The 26,929-nt window shown below is 61.5% G+C and overlaps 1 protein-coding gene across 1 annotated transcript; it reads right to left on the bottom strand.

Annotated features, from left to right (window-relative positions):
- Nucleotides 1–66: 66 nt before the first annotated feature.
- On the bottom strand, nucleotides 67–23,393 carry LOC128820949 (neuroblast differentiation-associated protein AHNAK-like). Its single transcript, XM_054001796.1, is given in 9 exon segments — nucleotides 67–137; nucleotides 1,695–16,284; nucleotides 16,286–17,622; nucleotides 17,624–17,755; nucleotides 18,353–18,370; nucleotides 18,372–18,541; nucleotides 18,855–19,008; nucleotides 19,567–19,658; nucleotides 23,325–23,393. Coding segments are annotated over 7 exon segments (16,467 nt in total). The 5' UTR covers nucleotides 19,567–19,658; nucleotides 23,325–23,393; the 3' UTR covers nucleotides 67–71.
- Between the last annotated feature and the right edge of the window lie 3,536 nt (nucleotides 23,394–26,929).

The following is a 26,929-nucleotide window of genomic DNA, read 5'->3' as shown; positions in this document are numbered from 1 at the left end:
CCAGAGGGATTTGAGCGCAAAACCCCAAATTTTGGGCTGGAAAAACAACCCGGAGCGCGCCGAAGCCGCGGTTAATAAACGATTTTTATTTGCGATTTCCACCCTGGTTCTTCTCCCGTTAATTCGCCGTTAAAGTGCTGCAAAGGGAACAGGTTTCCACTTTTGGTTTTTTTTTTTCTTTTTTAATATATATATTTTTAAAATTTATTTATTTAAAATTTATTTAAACTTTCCCCCCCCCACCCCCCCCCAAAAAAAAAAAAAAAATCCTCATGAACAAAACTTTTTTTTATCCCGGGACTCCTGACGCACCTCTCGACTTTGGGGCTGAACAAGACAGAAACGGGCGCTTTTATCAAATTATAATACAAAGACTGTAACAAAAGCAACAAAAAACCAGCCATAAAACAGCTTAAAAAAATGAAAATAAAGCTGCAGGGAAAACCTCGGGAGTGGCTCTGGGCTGGCTCCGTCCTCCCTGGAGTCATTCGAGCTCCGGGTCTTGTGCCACGGATTCAATTTCCCGTCTCCGCTCCAGAGGTCAGAGTTGTGTTTCTCGGTTTGTTTTTATTCATAAATCCACTTTTTCGGTTTATTTCTATTAACGAACCCGTGGGTTCAGTTTGTTTTTATTAGTTAATCCATGATTTGGGTTTATTTTAGTAATAAATTCATGGTTTTGGTTTATTTTATTAATAAATCCATTTATTTTTTTTGTTTATTCTGTTCAATAAATCCGTATTTTTTGGTTTATTTCTTTGGATAAATCAATTTAATTTTATTTTTTAATACATCTCATTTTCTTTGGTTTATTTTCTCAACAGATACAATTTTGTCTCTCTTAATTCTTTTATTTACTGTATTTTTATCTTCATTTCTTTAATAAATATTTTTTAATGGGTCCACATTTTTACTTTGGGTCTTTTTTTAGTAATTCCATTTCATTTGGTTTATTTTTTTTATGTAAATCCACATTTTTGCATTGTTTTTCTAACATATCCCATGGTTTTGGTTAGGTTTTTTTAAATAAATCCACAGGTTTGGTTGGTTTTTTAAATAAAAAAAATCCACAGCTTTGGTTTCGTTTCTTTCACAAACCAAGAAGCCAAAAATTGAATAAATCCATTGACCCAAGAGAACCTTCAGCCCCGCAAAAAAAAAAAAAAAAAAAGGAAGGCCAAAAAAAAAAAAAAAGGTTAAAATGGAGGGAAAAAAAAAAAAGACAAAAAAAAAATTTCATTTCCACGAACCAAACACTGAAAATATTTTGTGGGGGAGGGAGGAGGGAGGGAAAAAACAGGGGACGAAATAAACCCCAATAAAAATATATAAAAAAAAAAAAAAAAAAAAAAGAATTGGGAGAGAGAAGAAGGGAAGCTCTTGGCACAGGGGGGACCCCAAAATCCGGGGGGGGGGACCCCCAGCCCCTCCCCCCCTCTGTACACGTGGGGGTCCCTCTGTCCCGGCCTATGTACAACCCCCCGGGGTCGCCCCTTGTCCCCCCGGGGTCGCCCCTTGTCCCCCCGGGGTCGCCCCTTGTCCCCCCGGGGTCACTCCTTGCGCTTGGCCACCGCCAGCTCCAGGCCGGGCACGCGGAGCCCGGCGCGGGCGACGCCCTCGGAGGACGAGGCCGAGGACAGGCGGGACTTGGGGGACCCCGGCGCCCGCCCCCCGTCCTCGTCGCCGGCCGTCACCTCGTAGCAGCCCTTGGCCTTGGAGCCGATGCCCCCGAAGGTCCCGAATTTGCTCTTGGGCTGCCTGGCGGCGTCCGGCTCGGCCGAGTGGTCATCGCTGAAGGACGACGAGCGCGGCCGCGGTTTCTTGCTGCGGAACAGCGAGAACTTGGCCTTGGCCGCCGGCGCCTCGGCCTCCGGCTCGCCCTCGGCCGGGCCCAGGCTGGCCTTGGAGCTCTTGAGGTCGCCCTTGGAGCCGGACACCGAGCCCGACGCCTCGGGGCAGCCCGGGGCGCCGCCGCCGCCGCCGCCCCGCCCCTTCTGCTTGGAGAAGTTGAATTTGGGCATCTTGAGCTTGGATTTCTTCAGCCTCGCCTCGGCCTCGTCCGGCTCCGGCTCGGCCGCGTCGGCGCCGGGGAAGTCGACGTCCACCCCGACCTCGCGGCCCTTGGCCTCGGGCTCGGAGAAGACGAATTTCGGCATCCGCAGCTTGGGGAAGGACACTTTGACCTGGCCGCCCTCGGCGCCCACCTTGGGGCCGGAGGCCTGGAAGGTTCCGGAAGCGGCGCTGACCGACGGCGGCGTCACCTCGGCCCCGCCTTTGACCTTCGGCCCTTTCACGTTGACGTTCAATCCCGAGCCGGACACTTCCAGGGCCGGAGCCTCCAGGTGGACGCCCACCCCTCCATGAGGGGCTTCCACGCTGACCTTTGACCCTTTGATGTCACCGGCCACGTCCACGTTTGGTCCTTTCAGCCTCAGGTCAACGTCCGGCGCAGAGAATTTCGGCCCTTTCAGTTCCACCTCGGGACCTTCCAGCCCCAAACCGGAGCCCTTCAGCCCCGCCTTGACCTGGGGCCCCTCCAGAGTGACCCCCGCGTCCCCTCCGTCCACGCCGGGGCTGGAGATGCTGAACTGGGGCAGCTTCAGGGACGGCAGCTTGATGGTGCCCCCCAAAATTTCGAAGCCGGAGTCATCTGCCGACGCCTGGGGGAATTTGACGCCGACGTCTCCTTTCAACTTTGGTCCTTTCGCGCTGACATCCAAATCCGGGCCGGAGACGTCCAGCGAGGGACCCCTGAGGTCCAGGGCGGCCCCCGGGGACTGGACGGAGCAGGGGACGCCCCCCGTGACCTCCAGCGTCGGGGACTTGACCGTGGGCAGCTTCACCTTCCCCCCCAGGCCGCCGAGGTCCAGGCCGGGCGTGTCCAGGGCGACGCCGGGCCCTTCCACGGAGCCTGAAATGTCCAAATCTCCCTTTAATTTTGGTCCTTTCAGGTTCCCCTCCAACTCGGGTCTGGAGATTTGGGGCCCTTTGAGCTTCACGTCCACGTCCGAGCTCACGTCCGGCATTTCCAGCCCCAAACCCATTTTCCCCCCCTTGGGCCATCCCAGGTTCACCTCGGGACCTTCCAGTTGTGCTCCGGCAACGCCAGCTTCACCTTTTATTTTTGGTCCTTTCACGCTGAGATCGACATCTGGCGCCGCGGCCGAGGGGAGGGTGACGTCGATCCCGGGGCCCTTCAGGTCCCCCCCGATTTTCACATCCCCCACGCCCACCTGGAGCCCGGGGAGTTTGAATTTTGGGCTTTTCAGGTTCACGTCAGGACCTTCAACATCCGCGTTGAGGCTCGGGCCCTTGAGGTCGCCCTTGACCTCCAGATCGCCCTCGACCTTCGGGATCCCCACCGAGGCCTCCCCGCGGAATTTGTGCGATTTGAGGTCGAATTCGACGTCCGGGAAGGAGATCTTCCCAAACATGGGTTTCTTGCCTTTGGGGGACTTCATGGCGGCGCTGCCCCCGACGGTGACGTCGGGGCCGGCGACGTTGAGCTCCGCGTCCAGCTCGGCCCCCGCCGCGTTCACGTCGAACGCCCCCTTCTTCCCCTTCACTTTGGGGCCGCTCATGTGGATTTTGGGCATCTTGAACTTGCTCTTCTTCCCCTTCGCGGACAGGTGGGCCTCAGGTGACTCCACGTTCAGCTCTGCCTCAGGTAAATCCACCTCCGCCTTGGGGCTCTTCATTCCAAACCCAAATTTGGACTTTTTGAACTTGGGAACTTTGATGTTGGCTTCTGGGACCTCGACACTCAGGTCAGGACATTCAACATCAACATCGGGGCCTTTGACCCCGAATTCTGGGCCTTTGAGGTCGACCTCGGGGCCTTTCAGGTGACCTTCCACCTTTGGGGTGGAAATATCAAAGCCGCCCTTGGTTTTGTGGCCTTTCAAGTTCAAGTCTATCTCGGGCATGGAGATTTTGGGGACATTCACGTGCATTTCGGGCATTTTCAGTTTAGGACCTTTCACTTTGCCCTCCAGACCTTCAACGTTGACCTCCGGCAGGCTGAGATCAACCTTGGGGCCAGATAGATCCACCTCGGCCTTCGGCAAGTTCACGTCCACATCAGGACCTTCTCCCTTAAAGCCAAATTTGGGCAATTTCATTTTGGGCAGCTTCACTTTTCCCTCCAGACCATCAACGTCGACCGCCGGGCCCTCGATGTCGACTTTGGGGCCTTTGATGTCGACCTCGGGCCCCTTCAGACCCCCCTCAAGCTTGGGGCCATGCAGGTCAGTGTCACCTTTGACCTTCAGGCCCTTCAGGTTCAAGTCGATGTCGGGCATGGAGATCTGGGGGGTCTTGACGTGAATTTCGGGCATCTTGACCGTGGGCCCTTCCAGGGTCACATCTGGCACCTGAATGTCCAATTTGGGGCCCTTGAGGTCGACATCTGGGCACTGCAGGTTCCCCTCCAGCTTGGGGACAGAGACATCGATGTCCCCCTTGACCTTGGGGCCCTTCAGGTTGAAGTCGACGTCGGGCATGGAGATCTTGGGGGCCTTGATGTTCATCTCGGGCATCTTGAACTTGGGGCCTTTGATCTTCCCCTCGGGGCCCTCAATGTCCACACTCGGCATCTCCACGTCCACCTTGGGGCCAGACACATCCAGGTCTCCTTTCGGGAGGTTCACGTCCACCTCGGGGCCTTCTCCCTTCAGCCCAAATTTGGGCATCTTGAACTTGGGCATCTTGAATTTTCCTTCTGGGCCGTGAATGTCTACATCGGGTGCCTCAATGTCCATTTTGGGGCCTTTGATGTCCAGTTCAGGCCCCTTCAGGTCACCCTCCAGCTTTGGGACAGCGACATCGATGTCCCCCTTGACCTTGGGGCCCTTGAGGCTGAAGTCAACGTCGGGCATGGAGATCTTGGGGGCCTTGATGTGCATCTCGGGCATCTTGAACTTGGGACCTTTGATCTTCCCCTCGGGTCCTTCCAGCTCAACATCGGGGAGATCAACATCGACTTTGGGGCCTTTGATGTCAATTTCGGGGCCTTTCAGGTCACCTTCGACCTTTGGAAGGGAGACATCAACATCCCCCTTCAGCTTGGGGCCCTTCAGGTTGAGGTCGATGTCGGGCATGGAGATCTTGGGGGCCTTGATGTGCATCTCGGGCATGGAAAATTTGGGACCTTTGGCTTTCCCATCCACGCTCAGCTCCGGAGCCTCCACGTCCACGCTGGGGCCTGAAATGGACACGTCGCCCTTGGGGAGGGTCAGCTCCGCGTCCACCCCGTCCCCTTTGAACCCAGGCATGGAGAATTTGGGCATCTTGAACTTGGGCAGTTTGAATTTGCCCTCGGGGCTGTCGATGGTGACGTCGGGAGCGGAGATGTTGACCTCAGGACCTTTCAGTTCTCCTTCCACACTGGGCAGGGAGACGTCCACGTCACCTTTGACCTTGGGGCCCTTCAGGTTCAGGTCAAGGTCGGGCATGGAGATCTTGGGGGCTTTGATGTGCATCTCGGGCATCTTGAACTTGGGGCCCTTCACCTTCCCCTCTGGCAGATCCATGTCCACCTCTGGAACTTCAATGTCCACCTTGGGACCACTCACATCCAGGTTTCCTGTCGGGAGGTTCACATCCACCTCGGGACCTTCTGCCTTGACCCCGGGCATCCCAAATTTGGGCATTTTGAACTTGGGGAATTTTATTTTTCCTTCTGGGCCATGAATGTCCACATCGGGCACATCAATGTCCATTTTGGGGCCCTTGATGTCCAGTTCAGGCCCCTTCAGTTCACCCTCCAGCTTTGGGATAGAGACATCGATGTCCCCCTTGACCTTGGGGCCCTTGAGGCTGAAATCGACGTCGGGCATGGAGATCTTGGGGGCCTTGATGTGCATCTCGGGCATCTTGAACTTGGGGCCTTTGATCTTCCCCTCGGGACCTTCCAGCTCAACGTTGGGGAGGTCGACATCAACTTTGGGGCCTTTGATATCCAGTTCAGGGCCTTTCAGATCCCCCTCCACTTTGGGAAGAGAAACATCAACGTCCCCCTTCAATTTGGGGCCCTTCAGGTTCAGGTCGATGTCGGGCATGGAGATCTTGGGGGTCTTGAAGTGCATCTCGGGCATCTTGAACTTGGGGCCCTTCACCTTCCCTTCTGGCAGCTCCACGTCCACCTCTGGACCTTCAATGTCCACCTTGGGGCCAGACACATCCAGGTTTCCTGTCGGGAGGGTCACGTCCACCTCGGGACCTTCTGCCTTGACCCCGGGCATCCCAAATTTGGGCATCTTGAATTTGGGCATCTTGAATTTTCCCTCAGGGCCGTGAATGTCCACGTCTGGCACATCAACGTCCACTTTGGGGCCCTTGATATCCAGTTCAGGGCCCTTCAGGTCGCCCTCCAGCTTTGGAAGGGACACGTCCACATCGCCCTTGACCTTGGGGCCCTTGAGGTTGAAGTCGACGTCGGGCATGGAGATCTTGGGGGCCTTGATGTGCATCTCGGGCATCTTGAACTTGGGACCTTTGATTTTCCCCTCGGGACCTTCCAGCTCAACATCGGGGAGGTCGACATCAACTTTGGGGCCTTTGATGTCAATTTCAGGACCCTTCAGGTCTCCCTCCACTTTGGGAAGGGAAACGTCCACGTCCCCCTTCACTTTGGGGCCCTTCAGGTTCAGGTCAATGTCGGGCATGGAGATCTTGGGGGTCTTAAAATGCATCTCGGGCATCTTGAACTTGGGGCCTTTGATCTTCCCCTCGGGCCCTTCCAGGTCAACATCAGGAAGGTCAACATCGACTTTGGGGCCTTTGATGTCAATTTCTGGGCCCTTCAGGTCCCCTTCCAGCTTGGGGACAGACACATCAACATCTCCCTTTAATTTGGGGCCCTTCAGATTCAGATCAAAGTCGGGCATGGAGATCTTTGGGGCCTTGATGTGCATCTCGGGCATCTTGAACTTGGGGCCTTTGATCTTCCCATCAGGGCCCTCAACTTGGATATCTGGGGCAGAAACATCGAATTCGGGGCCTTTCACATCCACCTTCGGCCCTTTCAGGTCTCCTTCCACGCTTGGCAGTGACACGTCCACATCTCCTTTCACTTTGGGGCCCTTCAAGTTGAGATCGAAGTCAGGCATGGAGATCTTGGGGGCCTTGAAGTGCATCTCGGGCATCTTGAACTTGGGGCCCTTCACCTTCCCCTCAGGACCTTCCAGCTCAACATCAGGGAGGTCGACATCGACTTTGGGGCCTTTGATGTCCAGTTCGGGGCCTTTCAGATCCCCTTCCACTTTGGGAAGAGAAACATCAACGTCCCCCTTCAATTTGGGGCCCTTCAGGTTCAGGTCGATGTCGGGCATGGAGATCTTGGGGGCTTTGATGTGCATCTCGGGCATCTTGAACTTGGGGCCCTTCACCTTCCCCTCTGGGAGATCAACGTCCACCTCTGGACCTTCAATGTCCACCTTGGGGCCACTCACATCCAGGTCTCCTGTCGGGAGGTTCACGTCCACCTCGGGACCTTCTGCCTTGACCCCGGGCATCCCGAATTTGGGCATCTTGAACTTGGGCATCTTGAATTTTCCCTCAGGGCCATGAATGTCCACATCTGGCACATCAACGTCCACTTTGGGGCCCTTGATGTCAATTTCTGGGCCCGTCAGGTCACCCTCCAGCTTTGGAGCAGAAATATCGACATCCCCCTTCAATTTGGGACCTTTGAGGTTGAAGTCAACGTCGGGCATGGAGATCTTGGGGGCCTTGATGTGCATCTCGGGCATCTTGAACTTGGGGCCTTTGATCTTCCCCTCTGGCCCTTCAACTTCCACCTCTGGGCCTTCAATGTCCACTTTGGGGCCTTTGATGTCCACGTCCGGCAAGCTCAGGTCCCCTTCAATTTTTGGTGCAGACAGATCGACGTCCACCCCACCTTTGACCTTGGGGCCTTTCAGGTTGAGGTCCAAGTCCGGCATGGAGAGGTTGGGAGCTTTGATGTTCATCTCGGGCATTTTGAATTTGGGGCCTTTGATTTTCCCTTTCGGACCTTCAACGTCGATGTCGGGAACTTCCACGTCCACCTTGGGTCCTTTCAGGTCCACCTGGGGCAGGGACACGTCCACGTCCCCCTTGACCTTGGGGCCCTTCAGGTTGAGGTCGATGTCGGGCATGGAGATCTTGGGGGCCTTGATGTGCATCTCGGGCATCTTGAACTTGGGGCCTTTGATCTTCCCCTCCGGCCCCTCAATGTCCACTTCTGGACCTTCAATGTCCACTTTAGGACCGGACACGTCCAGTTCTCCTCCTGGCAGGTTCACGTCCACCTCTGGCCCCTCCCCTTTAAACCCAGGAACACCAAATTTGGGCATTTTAAACTTGGGCATTTTGATTTTCCCCTCGGGGCCGTGAACGTCCACGTCAGGGGCCTCGATGTTGACCTTGGGGCCCTTGATGTCCACCTCTGGTCCTTTCAGCTCCCCTTCCACTTTGGGGGTGGACAGGTCAAACTCTCCTTTCATTTTGTGCCCCTTCAGGTTCAGCTCCACGTCCGGCATCGAGACTTTGGGTGAAGAAATGTTCAGAAAAGGCATTTTGAATTTGGAGCCTTTGGATTTTCCCTGGATGTCCAAATCCGGAGCCTGGACCTCGACCTTGGGGCCGGACAGTTCCACCTCAGGTTTTTTAAGCTTCACATCCACCTCGGGGCTTTGAACCTTTGGGCCAGAAAAGCCAAACTTGGGAAGTTTAAACCTGGATTTTTTAGCTTTTCCTTCGAGGTCAACCTTTGGCCCCTCCAGCTCAAGCTCTGGCCCCTTGACGTCCAGTTTGGCGCCTTTCAGCTCGCCCTCGACCTTGGGAAGAGAAGCATCGAGGTCACCTTTCAGTTTGGGGCCTTTCAGGTTCAGGTCGATGTCGGGCATGGAGATCTTGGGGACGTTGAACTGCAGCTCCGGCTTCTTGAACTTGGGGCCCTTCAGTTTCCCTTCAGGGCCTTCAATGTCCAGGTCGGGGACAGAAACGTCGACCTTTGGACCCGAAAGGTTGACCTCAGCCTCAGGGAGGTTCACGTCCACCTCGGGGCCTTCCACTTTCGGCCCAGAAAAGCCAAATTTGGGCATCTTGAATTTGGGCATTTTAATTTTCCCTTCTGGGCCGTGAATGTCGATGTCGGGTGCTTCAATGTCCACTTTGGGGCCTTTGATATCCAGTTCAGGGCCCTTCAGGTCACCCTCCAGCTTAGGGACAGAGACATCGATGTCCCCCTTGACCTTGGGGCCCTTGAGGCTGAAATCGACGTCGGGCATGGAGATCTTGGGGGCCTTGATGTGCATCTCGGGCATCTTGAACTTGGGGCCTTTGATCTTCCCCTCGGGACCTTCCAGCTCAACATCGGGGAGATCAACATCGACTTTGGGGCCTTTGATGTCAATTTCAGGACCCTTCAGGTCACCTTCGAGCTTTGGAAGGGAGACATCAACATCCCCCTTCAGCTTGGGGCCCTTCAGGTTGAAGTCAACATCAGGCATGGAGATCTTGGGGGCCTTGATGTGCATCTCGGGCATCTTGAACTTGGGGCCCTTCACCTTCCCCTCTGGCAGCTCCACGTCCACCTCTGGACCTTCAATGTCCACCTTGGGGCCACTCACATCCAGGTTTCCTGTCGGGAGGTTCACGTCCACCTCGGGACCTTCTGCCTTGACCCCGGGCATCCCAAATTTGGGCATTTTGAACTTGGGGAATTTTATTTTTCCTTCTGGGCCTTGAATGTCCACATCGGGTACCTCAATGTCAACTTTGGGGCCTTTGATGTCCAGTTCAGGACCCTTCAGGTCACCTTCCAGTTTAGGGACAGAGACATCGATGTCCCCCTTGACCTTGGGGCCCTTGAGGCTGAAATCGACGTCGGGCATGGAGATCTTGGGGGCCTTGATGTGCATCTCGGGCATCTTGAACTTGGGGCCTTTGATCTTCCCCTCGGGTCCTTCCAGCTCAACGTTGGGGAGATCAATATCGACTTTGGGGCCTTTGATGTCGATGTCTGGGGCATTCACGTCAGCCTCCAGTTTGGGGAGTGAGACATCGATGTCCCCCTTCAGTTTGGGGCCTTTGAGGTTGAAGTCGACGTCGGGCATGGAGATCTTGGGGGCCTTAAAGTGCATCTCGGGCATCTTGAACTTGGGGCCCTTCACCTTCCCCTCTGGGAGATCAACGTCCACCTCTGGACCTTCAATGTCCACCTTGGGACGACTCACATCCAGGTTTCCTGTAGGGAGGTTCACATCTACCTCGGGACCTTCTGCCTTGACCCCGGGCATCCCAAATTTGGGCATCTTGAACTTGGGGAACTTTATTTTTCCTTCTGGGCCTTGAATGTCCACATCAGGTGCCTCAATGTCCACTTTGGGGCCTTTGATGTCAATTTCTGGGCCCTTCAGGTCACCCTCCAGCTTTGGAAGGGACACGTCCATGTCCCCCTTGACCTTGGGGCCCTTCAGGTTAAAGTCAACGTCGGGCATGGAGATCTTGGGGGCCTTGATGTGCATCTCGGGCATCTTGAACTTGGGGCCTTTGATCTTCCCCTCGGGTCCTTCCAGCTCAACATCGGGGAGGTCAACATCGACTTTGGGGCCTTTAATGTCCAGTTCAGGGCACTTCAGGTCCCCTTCCACTTTTGGAAGAGAAACATCAACATCTCCCTTGACCTTGGGACCTTTCAGGTTCAGGTCAATGTCGGGCATGGAGATCTTTGGGGTCTTAAAATGCATCTCAGGCATCTTGAACTTGGGACCTTTGATCTTCCCCTCGGGGCCCTCAATGTCCACACTCGGCATCTCCACGTCCACCTTGGGGCCAGACACATCCAGGTCTCCTTTTGGGAGGTTCACGTCCACCTCGGGGCCTTCTCCCTTCAGCCCAAATTTGGGCATCTTGAACTTGGGCATCTTGAATTTTCCTTCTGGGCCATGAATGTCCACATCGGGTGCCTCAATGTCCACTTTGGGGCCCTTGATGTCCAGTTCAGGACCCTTCAGGTCACCCTCCAGCTTTGGGACAGAGACATCGATATCCCCCTTAACCTTGGGGCCCTTGAGGCTGAAATCTACATCAGGCATGGAGATCTTGGGGGCCTTGATGTGCATCTCGGGCATCTTGAACTTGGGGCCTTTGATCTTCCCCTCGGGACACTCTAGCTCAACATTGGGGAGATCAACATCGACTTTGGGGCCTTTGATATTGATGTCTGGGGCTTTCAGGTCTCCCTCCAGCTTTGGAGCAGACACATCGACGTCCCCCTTCACTTTGGGGCCCTTCAGGTTCAGGTCGATGTCGGGCATGGAGATCTTGGGGGCCTTGAAGTGCATCTCGGGCATCTTGAACTTGGGGCCCTTCAGTTTCCCCTCAGGACACTCCAGATCAACATCAGGAAGGTCAACATCGACTTTGGGGCCTTTGATGTCAATTTCTGGGCCCTTCAGGTCCCCTTCCAGTTTTGGAGCAGACACATCGACGTCCCCCTTCACTTTGGGGCCCTTCAGGTTGAGATCGAAGTCGGGCATGGAGATCTTGGGGGCCTTGAAGTGCATCTCGGGCATCTTGAACTTGGGGCCTTTGATCTTCCCCTCTGGACATTCCAGCTCCACGTCAGGCACCTCTACATCCACCTTTGGACCTTCCAGTGACACCTCCGGCCCTTTCAGGTCCCCTTCGAGCTTTGGCACGGACACATCGACGTCACCTTTGACCTTGGGGCCCTTCAGGTTGAGGTCAAAGTCGGGCATGGAGATCTTGGGGGCCTTGAAGTGCATCTCGGGCATCTTGAACTTGGGGCCCTTCACCTTCCCCTCTGGGAGATCGATGTCCACATCAGGAGCTTCGATGTCCAATTTAGGACCTTTGATGTCCACTTCTGGGCCCTTGAGGTCACCTTCCAGTTTGGGGGCAGAAATGTCCACATCCCCCTTCAGTTTTGGGCCTTTGAGGTTCAGGTCGATGTCGGGCATGGAGATCTTGGGGGTTTTGAAGTGCATCTCGGGCATCTTGAACTTGGGGCCCTTCAGCTTCGCTTCAGGACACTCCAGTTCGACGTCGGGGAGGTCGACATTGACTCTGGGGCCTTTGATGTCAACATCTGGGGCCTTCAAATCTCCCTCAATTTTTGGGACGGACGCATCCACATCTCCTTTCACTTTGGGGCCTTTGAGGTTCAGATCAAAGTCGGGCATGGAGATCTTGGGGGCCTTGAAGTGCATCTCGGGCATCTTGAACTTGGGGCCTTTGATCTTCCCCTCGGGGCCCTCCAGTTCAATGTCGGGGACATCCACGTCCACTTTGGGTCCTTTCAACTCCAGATCCGGCACTTTCACGTCACCTTCTATTTTTGGGGCAGAAACGTCCACTTCTCCCTTCACTTTGGGACCTTTCAGGTTCAGGTCAACATCAGGCAGAGAAAATTTCGGCGCCTTGATGTTCATCTCCGGCATCTTGAATTTGGGTACCTTCCACTTCCCCTCGGGACCTTCAACATCCACGTCAGGAACGTCCACATCCAACTTCGGACCTTTAATGTTCACATCCGGACCTTTCAGGTCGCACTCCAATTTCGGGACGGAGACATCCACACCCCCCTTGACTTTGGGGCCCTTCAGGTTTAGGTCAATGTCGGGCATGGAGATCTTGGGGGCCTTGATGTTCATCTCGGGCATCTTGAACTTGGGGCCTTTGATCTTCCCCTCGGGGCCCTCAATGTCCACACTCGGCATCTCCACGTCCACCTTGGGGCCAGACACATCCAGGTCTCCTTTTGGGAGGTTCACGTCCACCTCGGGGCCTTCTCCCTTCAGCCCAAATTTGGGCATCTTGAACTTGGGCATCTTGAATTTTCCTTCTGGGCCGTGAATGTCCACATCGGGTGCCTCAATGTCCATTTTGGGGCCCTTGATGTCCAGTTCAGGCCCCTTCAGGTCACCCTCCAGCTTTGGGACAGAGACATCGATGTCCCCCTTGACCTTGGGGCCCTTGAGGCTGAAGTCGACATCGGGCATGGAGATCTTGGGGGCCTTGATGTGCATCTCGGGCATCTTGAACTTGGGACCTTTGATCTTCCCCTCGGGACCTTCCAGTTCAACGTCGGGGAGATCAACATCAACTTTGGGGCCTTTGATGTCAATTTCGGGACCTTTCAGGTCTCCCTCCACTTTGGGAAGGGAAACGTCAACGTCCCCCTTCAATTTGGGGCCCTTCAGGTTGAGGTCGATATCAGGCATGGAGATCTTGGGGGTCTTAAAATGCATCTCAGGCATCTTGAACTTGGGGCCCTTCACCTTCCCCTCTGGCAGCTCCACGTCCACCTCTGGACCTTCAATGTCCACCTTGGGGCCACTCACATCCAGGTTTCCTGTCTGGAGGTTCACGTCCACCTCGGGACCTTCTGCCTTGACCCCGGGCATCCCAAATTTGGGCATCTTGAACTTGGGCATCTTGAATTTTCCCTCAGGGCCATGAATGTCCACATCTGGCACATCAACGTCCACTTTGGGGCCCTTGATGTCAATTTCTGGGCCCTTCAGGTCACCCTCCAGCTTTGGAGCAGAAACATCGATGTCCCCCTTCAATTTGGGGCCTTTGAGGTTGAAGTCAACGTCGGGCATGGAGATCTTGGGGGCTTTGATGTGCATCTCGGGCATCTTGAACTTGGGGCCCTTCACCTTCCCCTCTGGCAGCTCCACGTCCACCTCTGGACCTTCAATGTCCACCTTGGGACCACTCACATCCAGGTCTCCTGTCTGGAGGTTCACATCCACCTCGGGACCTTCTGCCTTGACCCCGGGCATCCCGAATTTGGGCATCTTGAACTTGGGCATCTTGAATTTTCCCTCAGGGCCATGAATGTCCACATCAGGTGCCTCAATGTCCACTTTGGGGCCCTTGAGGTCAATTTCGGGACCTTTCAGGTCACCCTCGAGCTTAGGGACAGAGACATCGACATCTCCCTTCAGTTTCGGACCCTTTAGATTCAAATCGATGTCGGGCATGGAGATTTTGGGGGTCTTGAAGTGCATCTCGGGCATCTTGAACTTGGGGCCCTTCACCTTCCCCTCTGGGAGATCAACGTCCACCTCTGGACCTTCAATGTCCACCTTGGGGCCGGTCACATCCAGGTCTCCTGTCTGGAGGTTCACGTCCACCTCGGGACCTTCTGCCTTGACCCCGGGCATCCCAAATTTGGGCATCTTGAACTTGGGCATCTTGAATTTTCCCTCAGGGCCATGAATGTCCACATCTGGCACATCAACGTCCACTTTGGGGCCCTTGAGGTCAATTTCAGGGCCCTTCAGGTCACCCTCCAGCTTTGGAAGGGACATCTCCACATCGCCCTTGGCCTTGGGGCCCTTGAGGCTGATGTCCACGTCGGGCATGGAGATCTTCTGGGTCTTGATGTGCATCTCGGGCATCTTGAACTTGGGACCTTTGATCTTCCCCTCGGGACCCTCCAAATCCACGCTGGGCACCTGCACGTCCACTTTCGGCCCCTTAATGTCCACTTCTGGAGCTTTCAATTCCCCTTCCACCTTGGGGAGGGACACGTCCACCTCTCCCTTCACTTTGGGTCCCTTCAGGTTCAGGTCCACGTCCGGCATCGAGATTTTGGGGGATTTGATGTTCAGCTTCGGCATCCGGAATTTGGGACCTTTCCATTTCCCTTCCGCTCCTCCAACGTCCACCTCCGGCCCCTCAATGTCCACCTCCGGCCCAGAGACGTCCACCTCTCCTTTGGGCAGGGCCACGTCCACCTCGGGGCCGGACACGTTGAAATGAGGCAATTTCATTTTGGGCATTTTCAGTTTGGCCTCTGGGCCCTCCAGGTGGACATCCGGGACCTCCACGTCCACCTTCGGCCCCTTGATGTCACCTTCGGCCTTGGGGAGGGACACGTCCACCTCTCCCTTCACTTTGTGTCCCTTCAGGTTCAAATCCACGTCCGGCATCGAGATTTTGGGGGATTTGATGTTGAGTTTCGGCATCTTGAATTTGGGGCCTTTCATCTTCCCTTCTGGACATTCCAAGTCCACCTCGGGCACGTCAACATCCAACTTGGGACCTTCCACATCCAACTTGGGACCTTTCACATCGATTTTGGGACTTTCCACATCCACTTTGGGGCCTTTCACGTCAATTTTGGCACCTTCCACGTCCACTTTGGGGCCTTTCACGTCGATTTTCGGGCCCTTCAGCCCAGAAATTCCGGCGTCCCCTTTCAGTTTCGGGGCCTTCAAGCCCAGATCCACGTCTGGCATGGAGAGTTTTGGGGTCTGAACGTTGAGGTCGGGCATTTTGAACTTGAGGCCTTTCCCTTTGACCTCCGGCCCTTCCACGTCCACGCTCGGGACGTCGATGTCCACCTTGGGGGCGGAAATGTCCACCTCCCCCTTCGGGAGCGTCACCTCCAGGTCGGGGCTCTCTCCCTTCACCCCAAATTTGGGCATTTTCAGCTTGGGGAACTTCAGTTTGCCCTCGGGGCCTTGGACATCCAAATCCGGCGCCTCAACCTCGACTTTGGGGCCTTTGATGTCCAGTCCGGGGGTTTTCAGCTCCCCTTCCAGTTTTGGGGTGGAAACGTCCAAATCTGCCTTGACTTTGGGCCCTTTGAGGTTCAGGTCGATGTCGGGCATGGAGATCTGGGGGGTTTTGATGCTCACCTCGGGCACCTTCACCTTGGGGCCCTTCAGGTCCACGCCGGGGACCTCGACGGCGACGCCGGGACCCGAAACGTCCACTCTGCCCTTGGGAAGGGCCACCTCGAGGTCGGGGCTCTCTCCCTTCACCCCAAATTTGGGCATTTTCAGCTTGGGGAACTTCAGTTTGCCCTCGGGGCCTTGGACATCCAAATCTGGGGCTTCAACCTCCACTTTGGGGCCTTTGATGTCCAGTTCGGGGCCCTTCAAGCCTGGCACGGACACGTCCAGGTCGCCGCTGGCCTTGGCACCGTTCAGGGTCAAGTCAACGTCTGGCACGGAGATTTTGGGGGCCTTGAGGTGCATTTCGGGCCCTTGGATGTCCAAACTCGGCGCCTCAACGTCCACCTTGGGGCCGGACACCTCCACGCCGCCCTTTGGGAGGTTCACGTCCAGCTCTGGACCTTCTGCTTTGACCCCGGGCATCCCAAATTTGGGCATTTTGAACTTGGGCATCTTGAATTTCCCCTCGGGGCCGTGAACGTCCACTTCAGGTGCTTCAATGTCCACTTTGGGGCCCTTGATGTCCACGCTCGGGACGCTGACGTCCACCTTGGGGCCGGAGACGTCCACCCCCCCCTTTGGGAAGGGTCACATCGACGCTGGGGGTCTCTCCCTTCACCCCAAATTTGGGCATTTTCAGCTTGGGGAACTTCAGTTTGCACTCGGGCCCCTGGATCTCCATTTCTGGACTCCCAACCTCCACTTTGGGGCCTTTGATGTCCAGTCCGGGGGTTTTCAGCTCCCCTTCCAGTTTTGGGGCAGAAACATCCAGATTTCCCTTCACTCCGGGCCCTTTGAGGCTCAGGTCGACGTCGGGCGCGGAGATTTGGGGGGTCTTGATGCTCATCTCGGGCATCTTCACCGCGGGGCCTTTGATGTCCACTCCGGGCACCTCCACCCCAATTTGGGGCCCTTTAAGGTCCAGTTCGCCCGCCACGGCCGGCACGGACACGTCCACTCCTCCCTTCACCCCCTTCACGTCAACGTCCATCTCCACGCCCTTCAGGCCACGCCCTGGCCCGGCCACTTCCACCTCGGGACCCTTCAGGTCCACCTGGAGCCCCTTGGGGCCGAGTCCTTTGAGGTCCCCTTCCCCTCTGGGGCCCTTCAGGTTCAGGTTCACGTCCGACAGCGAAATTTGGGGCGTTTCCACCTTCTTGAAGGTGGGGCCTTTCCATTCTCCTTCCAGGGCCACCTCGGGGACGGCCACGCCCTTGGGGACCTCCGCGGTGGCGCCGTCGCCCTGGGCGGTGAATTTGGGGAAGGTCAAGTGCGGGATTTTGATTTTCCCCTTGGCGCCGTCCGGGGCCGGGACCTCCACGCCGGGGACGTCCAGCGGAGGGGAGGGGACCTTGGTGGCGCCTTTGACCGCCACGTCCACCTGCGGCGCGGGGGCTTTGCCGGACGGGGAGGAAACGCCCGGCACGGGCGAGCAGGTGACGTCCATCCCGGCGCCCACCTGCGGGGCCGCGGCGTCGCCGCCGGCCTGGAACCCGAATTTGGGGATTTTTAATGTCGGGATCTTGATTTTCCCCACATCCACGGGTGGCGAGGAGCCGCCGACCTCTCCCTGCGGACACGGAGCCCCGCCGGACACGTGGCCCTGCCCGTCCAGCCCCACGGCGTGGAATGACCCGTCCAGCTCTCCAAACTGTCCGTTGCCCTCGATGCGGGGCGACCCCGGGAAGGCACCGGAGCCCTTCCAGCCCGGGAGGGATTTTCCAGTTTCTCCACCAGGAATTTGGCTCTGGGGCTGAAGGTGAAGCCCCTCAGGTGTCCCGGGCAGGTTCCCCGGCCCCGCTCGGACGTCGGCACCGGACGTGGTCCCGAGCTCCGGCGTGGGGACGCGGACGTTGAAGTCGGGGCCGCCGATGACGCTGAGGTCGCCGTCGTGGCTGGTGACGTCCACGGTGTAGGCGGGTGACCTTGCGGGTGACCGTGATGGTCCTGCTCTGCGTCCCCCCGGCCTCGGCCTCCGGCCCCTCCTCGGACTTGAGCCGCGGTTTGATTTTGGTGGTGTAGATGCGCTGGTACTCCTCGTCATCGCCGCTCTGCGGAGGAGACGGCGCCGGGTGAGCGCTGCACGCTGCTTCATCCCCATCCTCATCCTCTTCCCCATTCTCATCCCATCCCCATCTTCATCCCCATCCTCATCCTCTTCCCCCATTCTCATCCCCATCCCCATCTTCATCCTCTTTCCCATCCCCATCTTCATCCCCATCCTCATCCTCTTCCCCATCCCCATCTTCATCCCCATCCTCACCCTCATCTTCATCCTCATCCTCATCCCCATCTTCATCCCCATCCTCATCCTCTTCCCCATTCTCATCCCCATCCCCATCTTCATCCTCTTTCCCATCCCCATCTTCATCCCCATCCTCATCCTCTTCCCCATCCCCATCCCCATCCCCATCCTCATCCTCATCCCCATCCTCATCCTCATCCTCGTTCTCATCCGTATTTCCATCCTCATCCTCATCCTCCCCCATCCTCACCCTCACCCTCACCCTTGTCACCTCCATCTTCATCCTTATCTTCACCCTCATCCCCATTCTCCTCCTCCTCCTCCTCATCCTCCCCATCCTCCCCCTCACATCACCCCCATCCTTCCTCCCCCTCCTCCTCCTCCTCGCCCCCCCCCCACTCACCAGCACGACCTCGGGGCTGCCGGGGCGCCAAGGCCAGCTGGCCGCAGCTCTGTCCGGCCAGCGGCGAGCGGTCGCCGCGGCGCTGCAGCCGCAGTCCCACCGTGTGGTGGCCCATGGTCTGCAGCAGCTGCGCCACCTCCCCCGACTGCAGGTTGTCGAAGTAGACGGTGGCGCTGACGATCTGATCCCCTGGGGGACAGCGGACGGCCAGGTCAGGGGTTTGGGGGCGGGGGACACCGGCGGGGACCCCCCCGCCCCCACCGTGAGTGACCGCGGGGTCATCGCCCACGGGCACGGAGGCAGAAGCGCCTGAGGTGCCACCAAAATGGACCAAACAACCCCAAAATTCCCATTTTGAACCCCAAAACTCTCAGGGAAGAACCCCCCCCTGTCACCCACCGTGAGCGACCGTGGGGTCACCGCCCACGGGGACGGAGCCAGAAGCTCCTGAGATGCCACCAGCACGCCCCAGGTGCCCCCAGAGCCCCCCAGGCGTCCCCACCTTCCTTGACGACGCCCATGCGGGCGGCCGGCGAGTTCTGCTGGACGCGCCGCACGAAGACGCCGTCGTCGGTCTGGGCGATGGTGATGCCGTGGGAGCCGCTGCCCTGCCAGTTGGGCAGGAGGATCTCCCGCGTCTCCTCCTCGCGCTCCATCTGCGCCGGGACACGGCCAGGGGTCAGCGGCCAGCGCGGGGGCTGGACACGGGCTCAGGGGTCAGCGCGGGGCCCGGACGCGGGGCTGGGGTGTGAGCTCGGGGCTGGACACGGGGCCGGACATGGCCGGAGGGTCAGGGGTAGTGCAGGGCCAGACACGGGACTGGACACAGGGTCAGGGGGTCAGCGTGGGGCCGGACATAGGGCTGGACATGGCCAGGAGGTCAGGGGGTCAGCACAGGGCTGTGGGGTCAGCATGGGGCTGGACACGGGGCTGGACATGGCCAGCGGTCAATGTGGGGCCAGACAAGGGGTCAGGGGGTCAGTGCGGGGCCAGACATGGGGGCTGGACATGGGGCAGGGGCTGGACACTGGGCTGGGGGTCAGTGCAGGGCTGGACACGGGGCCGGACACGGGGCCGGACACGGGGGCGTGGGCTGGGCACGGGGTCAGGGGGTCAGGGTGGGGGCTGGACACGGGCTGTGGGGGCAGGGCCCTGGCCGGACACCGGGTGTGAGTCCGGCCAGGGCCGGGAGGGGCCGGAGCGGCCCCGCTGACCTTGGTGGGGTCCCGGTCCCGGCCGGATCCGCCCCAGGAATCCTCGGCCCTCGCTCGGGAACCTCGCGGCGGCTCCGGTGTCACCTCCCAGCCTGGAGGGGACATCGGGGACATGGTGGGACACTGGGGACACCCCCGGGACATTGGGGACACCCCCGGGACACCCCCGGGACACCCCCGGGACATTGGGGACACCCCCGGGACACCCCCGGGACACCCCCGGGACACTGGGGACACCCCCGGGACATTGGGGACACCCCCCGGGACACGGGGACACCCCCGGGACACCTCCGGGACATTGGGGACACCCCCGGGACATTGGGGACACCCCCCGGGACACCCCCGGGACATTGGGGACACCCCCCGGGACACGGGGACACCCCCGGGACACCCCCCGGGACATTGGGGACACCCCCCGGGACACGGGGGGACACCGGGAAGCTCCGTCCCTTCCCCCCCCTTCCCCGCACCGAGACCCTGACCCGGCTCGGGGACACTTTGGCGACACCCCCGCTGTCCCCTGGCCCCGAGGGCCACCGCGTCCCCAAAGGGGGCAGCTCGGAGCCCGCGGGATTTTGGGGATTTTTGGGATTTGCGGGAATTCCGGAGCTGCGGGGGGAAGGGGGGGGTCGGGAAGGGCGGGGCAGCGTGGGAATGTCCCCTGTCCCCCGTCCCCTGTCCCCTGTCCCTGAGCCCCCCCTACCCCCAGATCGGCTTCGGAAGTTTTGAGGGAATTTCTCCGCTTTTAGAGAATTTCAGTTTGGGTTTGTTTTTTTTTTTTTTTGTTTTGTTTTGTTTTTTTTTCGTCCTTTCCCTGCTCAAACCCCCCCCCCCCCCCCCCAAAAAAAAATAACGGGGAGGGGACCCTGAAAGGGGGGGGGCGGGGGGGGGAGGTGACAACGCCGGGATTGTCACAGCCCGGACCTCGGAGTGTCCCCCCGGGGGGGGGGGGGTGGCACCTGCGGGGGGGGGGTGGCACCTGCGGGGGGGGGGGGTGGCACCTGCGGGGGGGGGGGGGGTGCCACCCGCTGCCCCCCCGGGGTGTCCCCCCCGCCCCGGGGGTGTCCCCAAAAGGGGCAGCCCGGCCTCGGAAGGATCTGGAAGGCTCCGCTCGGTGGCGGCCAAACTGGTTGGTGACTCAGAGCGGGGCGGGGGGACCGGGGGGGGGGGACCACGGGGGGGGGACCGGGGGTGACTCAGAGCGGCCCCGAGCGCTGGGAGCGGCCCGGCCCCGCGGGCGCTTCCAGGGCCCAGAAATGAGCCCAAAACCGCCTTTTCCAGGAGTTCCCAGCATTTCCCACCGCTCCTCCTCTGCCTTCCCCCCCCTGCCCGAGGTCCCCCCGCGGCTCGGGGGGGGGGCGACACGAACCCCCCCCCCCCCCCCCCCCCCCCAGGGACACAGGGGACAGCTCGGTGTCCCCGCAGCAATGCCACCCCCCCGCCGCCGCGCCCGCGCTATTTTTGGGGTGAAAACCACGTGCCCGGTATTTTTAGTGGCCAGTCCCCCCCCCCCCCCCGACCCCCCCCCCGCCCCCAAAAAGCCGCAGAGGGACGGGGGGGGGGCGGGGGGGGATGAGATGTCACCCGTGTCACCCCGGCCGCCGCCACCGGGGTCCCCACGGGGGCCACCAGCCCTGGGGGGGCGTCGGGGGCACGGGGGGGGGGCACGGGGGGGGGCACCCCGGGGCTGTTTTGGGGACACGGGGACACTGATGGGACCCCCCCCCCCCCCCCGGGCGCGGTTTTGGGGCCCCCCCCAGAGCCCCGTGTCCGGTCACCGAGGGGGGGGGGTCAACCCCGGGACCCCCCCCCAAAAATGGGTGCCACCCTCGTCATCCTCATGCGCCACCCCCCCCGCGGGTGTCACTCCCCGCACCCTCCTCATCCTCCCCGAGGGACCCCCGGGAGGTGTCCCCCCCCCCCCCCCGCGACCCCTCCCCCCCCCCGATGTCACCTCCTGCTGTCACTTTGTCACCAGAACCAGGGGGGGTCCCCCAGCCCCTCCCCCACCGCCCCCCACCCGGATTTGGGGGCGGGGGCAGGGGAGGGTTGGACCCCCCAAACCCGGGGGTGCCCGGGGGCTGTGCCCCCCCCGGGCCGGGCGGGGCCGGTGACGCAGGGCCCGGGAGCCTCCCGGGAAACGGCGAATCCCGGAAAACCTTCCCCCAAAAAAAAAAAAAAAAAAAAAAAACCGGGAAAAATCGGGGCGAAAAACGGGGGAAAACGGGGGCAACAACGGCAGGACCAGGAGGAGGAGGAGGAGGAGGAGGAGGAGGAGCGGGCGGGGCCCCGCGGCCGGTACCGGTCGGACCGGCTGGAGCGAGAGTCCCGCGGGCGGCGGGGACCGCGCGGCTCCGGGAGGGTCCCGGACCGGTTCCACCGGGTCCTGCCCGGACGCTGCCCGCGGCCACACGCGGTGGCGCCGGGACACTCCGGGGGTGTCCCCGGCCCCCGCCCGGGCCCCCTCCCCAAAAACCGCACCCCCCCCCCACCCTCGGGAGCCCCCCCCAAAAGTGCTCAGAGAGGGGGGGGGGCGGCGCGCAGAGGAACCGCCCCCCCACCCCAAATCAAATCTGGGGGTCCCCGAGGGGTCGGGGGGGGGGTCCTCGCCCCCCGGAGGGGGAGGGGGTGCCCCAAGGGGGGGGTGGGGGGGGCAGAGGGGGAAGTGGAGCCCGGGAGCGGCCGCGCCCCAAAAACCGCAGCGGGAAGGGGGGGGGGGGGGTGGGGAAGGGGGGGGATCCCGCGCCCCCTCCCCCCTCTCCAGAACCCCCCTCCCCACCGACCCCTCCCTCGAGGGGGGGGGGTTTGGGGTTGGGAATCCCAAAATCAACGCCGCCCCCCCCCGCCCACCCCCCCCCCGCTCCAAAAGCGCCACCCCCGCGCTGAAACCGGCGCTGATGAGCGTTAATTACCGAACCCTCATTAACCGAGCGCCCCACGCGCGGCCGCGCCCTCGCGGGATCCCGGGGATCCCCCGCCCCAAAAATCGGCACCGGGACCCCCCCACCGGGGTCCCCCCGGTCCGGGCGGGGCCCCGGGGTGGGGGGAGGGGGGGGAGCCGCGGCCCCCGCCCCCAGCGGGGGACTCCCCGGGCGCGGCCGGAGGGGGGGGGCGGGGGGGGGGGGGCCACGCCCTGAGCGCGGCCGGGACGCCCCGGGACCCCCGGGACCCCCGGGACCCGCCCGGGGCTGCCCCGCGCGGCTCGGGAGACCCCCGGGACCCCCCCCGGGAGCTCCCGGAGCCCCCCCCGGAGCGGTCACGGGACACGCGTGGGTTTCCCCACCCCCCCCAAACACCGCGGAGTTCGCGGCGCTCCCGGAGCCCCCCGGGATAAACGAACCCCCCCGACCCCCCGGCGGTCCCGGAGCCCCCCCGAGACCCTCCGCGGACCCCCCCCCTGCACCCCCACGGCGCTCCCGGGACCACCGGAACCCCCCGGGACACCCCCGGGACCACCGGAACCCCCCGGGACACCCCCGGGCCACCCTCGGGACCACCGGGACCAACTCCCGGCGCTCCCGGAGCCCCCCGGGCCCGTCCCGGGACCACCGCGACCCCTCCCTGCGGTCCGGGGGCTCCCGGAGCCCCCCGGGACTCGCTCGGACACTTCCCGACCCCCCCCCCCGGCAACTCCCGGGACCACCAGAAGCCCCCCGGGACCGTCCCGGGACCCCCGCTCGCCCCTCCCGGAGCCGCCGCCCGTCCCGGCGCTTCCCGGTGCCGTCCCGGTGCCGTCCCGGTCCCGTCCCCGCCGGTACCTGCGCGCTGCGGGCTCAGCTGCCGGGCCGGGCCATGCCCGGTGCCGGGTCCTGGCGGCGGTGCCGGTGCCGGTGCCGGTGCCGGCGGTCCCGGAGCGGCCCCGGCGGGTCCGTGCGGAGTGGCCGCGCCCGGGCGGGTCCCGGCTCTTGTAGGGCGGCGGAGCCTCCCCCGCCCCGCGGGGAGGGCCCGGCCCGGCCCGGCCCCGGGACAGGGAGCGGCCCGGGACAGCCCCGGAGCGGCAGCGGCCGGCGCGGGGCACGGCGAGGGTTCGGCACGGAGCGGGCCCGGGCCGCTCCCGGTTCTGATCCCGGTTCTGGGCACGGTCCGGGGCGGTTCTGGGCACGGTCCGGTCCCGCTTCTGATCCCGGTCCAGTCCCGGTTCTCATCCCGGTTCTGGGCCCGGGCTGCTCCCGGTTCTGATCCCGGTTCTGGGCACGGGCTGCTCCCGGTTCTGATCCCGGTCCAGTCCCGGTTCTGATCCCGGTTCTGGGCCCGGTCTGATCCCGGTTCTGGTCCCGATCCCGGTCCCGATCCCATCCCAGTTCCGAGCCCGGACCCTCTCCCCGGACAGTTCTGATCCCGATCCCAGTCCCGGTTCTGATCCCAGTCCTGGTCCAGTTCTGGTTCTGATCCCGATCCAATTCCGGTTCTGATCCGCTCCAGTCCGGTTCTGATCCCGATCCAATTCCGGTTCTGGTCTCGGTTCCGGTCCCGGTTCTGGTCCCAGTTCTGATCCCGGTTCTGGTCCCAGTTCTGATCCCGGTTCTGATCCCGCTCCAGTCCCGGCTCTGATCCCGATCCAATCCCGGTTCTGATCCCGATCCAATCCCAGTTCTGATCTCGGTTCCGATCCCGGTCCGGTCCCGGTTCTGGTCCTTTGTCCAATTCCGATCCCGGGATTCCAGTCCTGGTCCTGATCCGATCCCGTTCCCGGTTCCTGACCCGGTCCAACTCCAGCCCCACTCCTGCTCCCGTTCCCGAGCTCATCCCGGTCCTGGTCCGGTTCCTGACCCGGTCCAATCCCGGTTCCGGTCCCGGTTCCAGTCCCGGTTCCAATCCCGGTTCCAATCCCGGTTCCAATCCCGGTTCCGGTCCGGTTCCGGTCCGGGCTCCACTGGACAATCCCGGACCGGGACCCCCCCCTCCCCTCCCCCCCAGTCCCGGATTCCCCTCCCCCCCTCCCCCAGCCCCCCCAAATTCCCGCCCCTCCCCCCCAGGTGAGTCCCAAGCCCCGCCCCCCCAGGTAACCCCCAAAAGTGACCCCAGACCCCCCCAAAACCCCCGGACCCCCCCAAAAAAAATCCCAGAACTGGAACTGGGGGCCCTGGGGGGGCCCTGGGGGGGGTCGGGACCCTCAGGTGCTGCTCCCAGTTTGGCCCAGTCCATACTGGGAGCCGCAATCTTCCCAAAATCTGGGACTTTTCCCACCCTTGAACCCCCAAATTCCCCCCAAATCCCCCCAAATTCTCCCAAATTCCCTGAAATCCGCCCAAATTCTCCCAAATTCCCCCCAAATTCCCTGAAATTCTCCCAAAATTTTCTCTTAATTCCCCCAAAATTCTCCCAAATTCTCACCCAAATTCTCACCAAATTCTCCTGAACTGCCCCAAAATTTTCCCAAAATTCCCCCAAATTCCCCCTTCCCGATCCCTCTTTCCCCACCTGCGGTTCTGGGGCTGTTCCCGGTGGGGCCGGGGGCTGATTTGGGGCCGTTTTGGGGTCATTTGGAGCCGTTTTGGGGCTGTTCTGGGGCTGTTTTGGGCCGTTCCCGGTGGGACCGGGGCCGATCCCGGGCCGGTTCTGGTTCCGTTCCAGGCTGGTACCGGGACCGTTCCCGGGGCCCTTTTGGGGCTTTTTTGGGGCCGGTTCCGAGACCATTCCTGGCTGGGATCGGGGCCGATCCCGGGGCTGTTCCCGAGTGGAACCGGGCCCGTTCCCGGGCGGTTCTGGGGCCGTTCTGGGGCCGTTCTGGGGCCGTTTTGGGGCCGATCCCGGGCGGTTCTGGGGCCGTTTTGGGGCCGATTCGGGGCGGTTCTGGGGCCGTTCCCGGGTCCGTTCCCGGGCGGTTCTGGGGTCGCTCCTGGGGCCACTCCCGGTTGGTTCTGGGGCCGTGCCCGGGGCGGTTCTGGGGGCCGCTCCCGGGCCCGTTCTGGGGCCGCTCCCGGGCGGTTCTGGGCCCGTTCTGGGGCCGATCCCGGGGCCGTTTTGGGGCCGTGCCCGGGGCGGTTCTGGGGCCGCTCCCGGGCCCGTTCTGGGGCCGTGCCCGGGGCGGTTCTGGGGCCCGTTCTGGGGCCGCTCCCGGGGCCGCTCCCGGGCGGTCCCGGAGCCTCCGGTGCCAAATCCCGGCGCATTCCCGAGCGCTGCCTCATCCCCCCCCCGCCCCTCTCCGGGCCCCGCGCCACGCCGGGGGCGGGGGGGGACACCGGGGGACACCGGGGGACACCCGCGACCCCCACCCGGCCCGGGGGTCCCCGCGGGGCTGGGGTGGGGGCGGGGCGGGGCTGACCCCCCCCCCAAAAAAAGGGCGGATGGGGGGGGGGGGGGCGGGGGGGATCCGCTGTCCCCTCCAGATGTGGCGGCACCGCTGGAAAGGGACGCGGGGGGGGGGGGGGGGGGGGTTGGGGACACGAGGGGACCCCCCCGGGGCGGCGCGGGAGGGGGAGGGGAGGGCGGGCGCGGCCCCCCCGCGCGGGTGGGGGGGTGGGGGGGGGGGGATGTTTGGGATTTTGGGATGTTTGGGATTCCGCGCTGGCCCGGGGCCACCGCGGGCGGGGGGGGGCCGCGCCAGGGGACACGTGGGCGACAACGGGGGGGTGGGCAGGGGGGTGTGGGGGGGGGGCAGCGGGGGGGGGCACCCCCGGAATTCCCGCGGGACAGGAGGGGACAGCGGCTGGTGGCACCTGGGCGGTGCCAGCTCGCCCTGGGACACCTGGTGGCGCTTTGGTGGCACTTTGGTGGCGCTTTGGTGGCGCTGGGGGGGTGGCACTCGGGCGTGGCCCGGCCCCGCCCGGTGGTGGCACCGCGGTGGCAGCCGGTGGCACCTGGGGACACCTGGTGGCACCGGGGCGTGGCAGCGCCCGCGGGATTCCCTGCACACCTGGGCCAGGTGTCCCCTCGTGTCCCCCCCGCTCCGGGGGGGACACGGGGGGGGAGGGGACTCTGGGGACACCCGGGGGGTTTGGGGACAATGTCGGGGGGGGAGGGGGGGCGCTGGCACCGCCCGGGGGTGACTCAGGAGGGCGCGGCCGCGGAAAGGCGGAAACTGGGAGAAACTGGGACTGAACTGGGGCTAAACTGGGACTGAACTGGGGCTGAACTGGACTGAACTGGGACTAAACTGGGACTAAACTGGGACTGAACTGGGGCTGAACTGGGACTGAACTGGGACTGAACTGGGGCTGAACTGGGACTGAACTGGGACTGAACTGGGACTGAACTGGGGCTGAACTGGGACTGAACTGGGGCTAAACTGGGATTAAACTGGAACCAAACTGGGGCTAAACTGGGCCGGAGTGGGACCAAACTGGATCCAGATGTGGCCGCGGGGGTGGGGGAGGGGCGGGGCCACATCTGGCGCTGTCACGGGGGGGGGAGGGGAAGCCCA

Source organism: Vidua macroura, chromosome 33 (assembly GCF_024509145.1).
Source record: "Vidua macroura isolate BioBank_ID:100142 chromosome 33, ASM2450914v1, whole genome shotgun sequence".
In the NCBI taxonomy this organism is placed as follows: domain Eukaryota; kingdom Metazoa; phylum Chordata; class Aves; order Passeriformes; family Viduidae; genus Vidua; species Vidua macroura.
The sequence above is the reverse complement of the archived record's forward strand: the minus strand, read 5'-3'. Positions and strand labels throughout refer to the sequence as shown.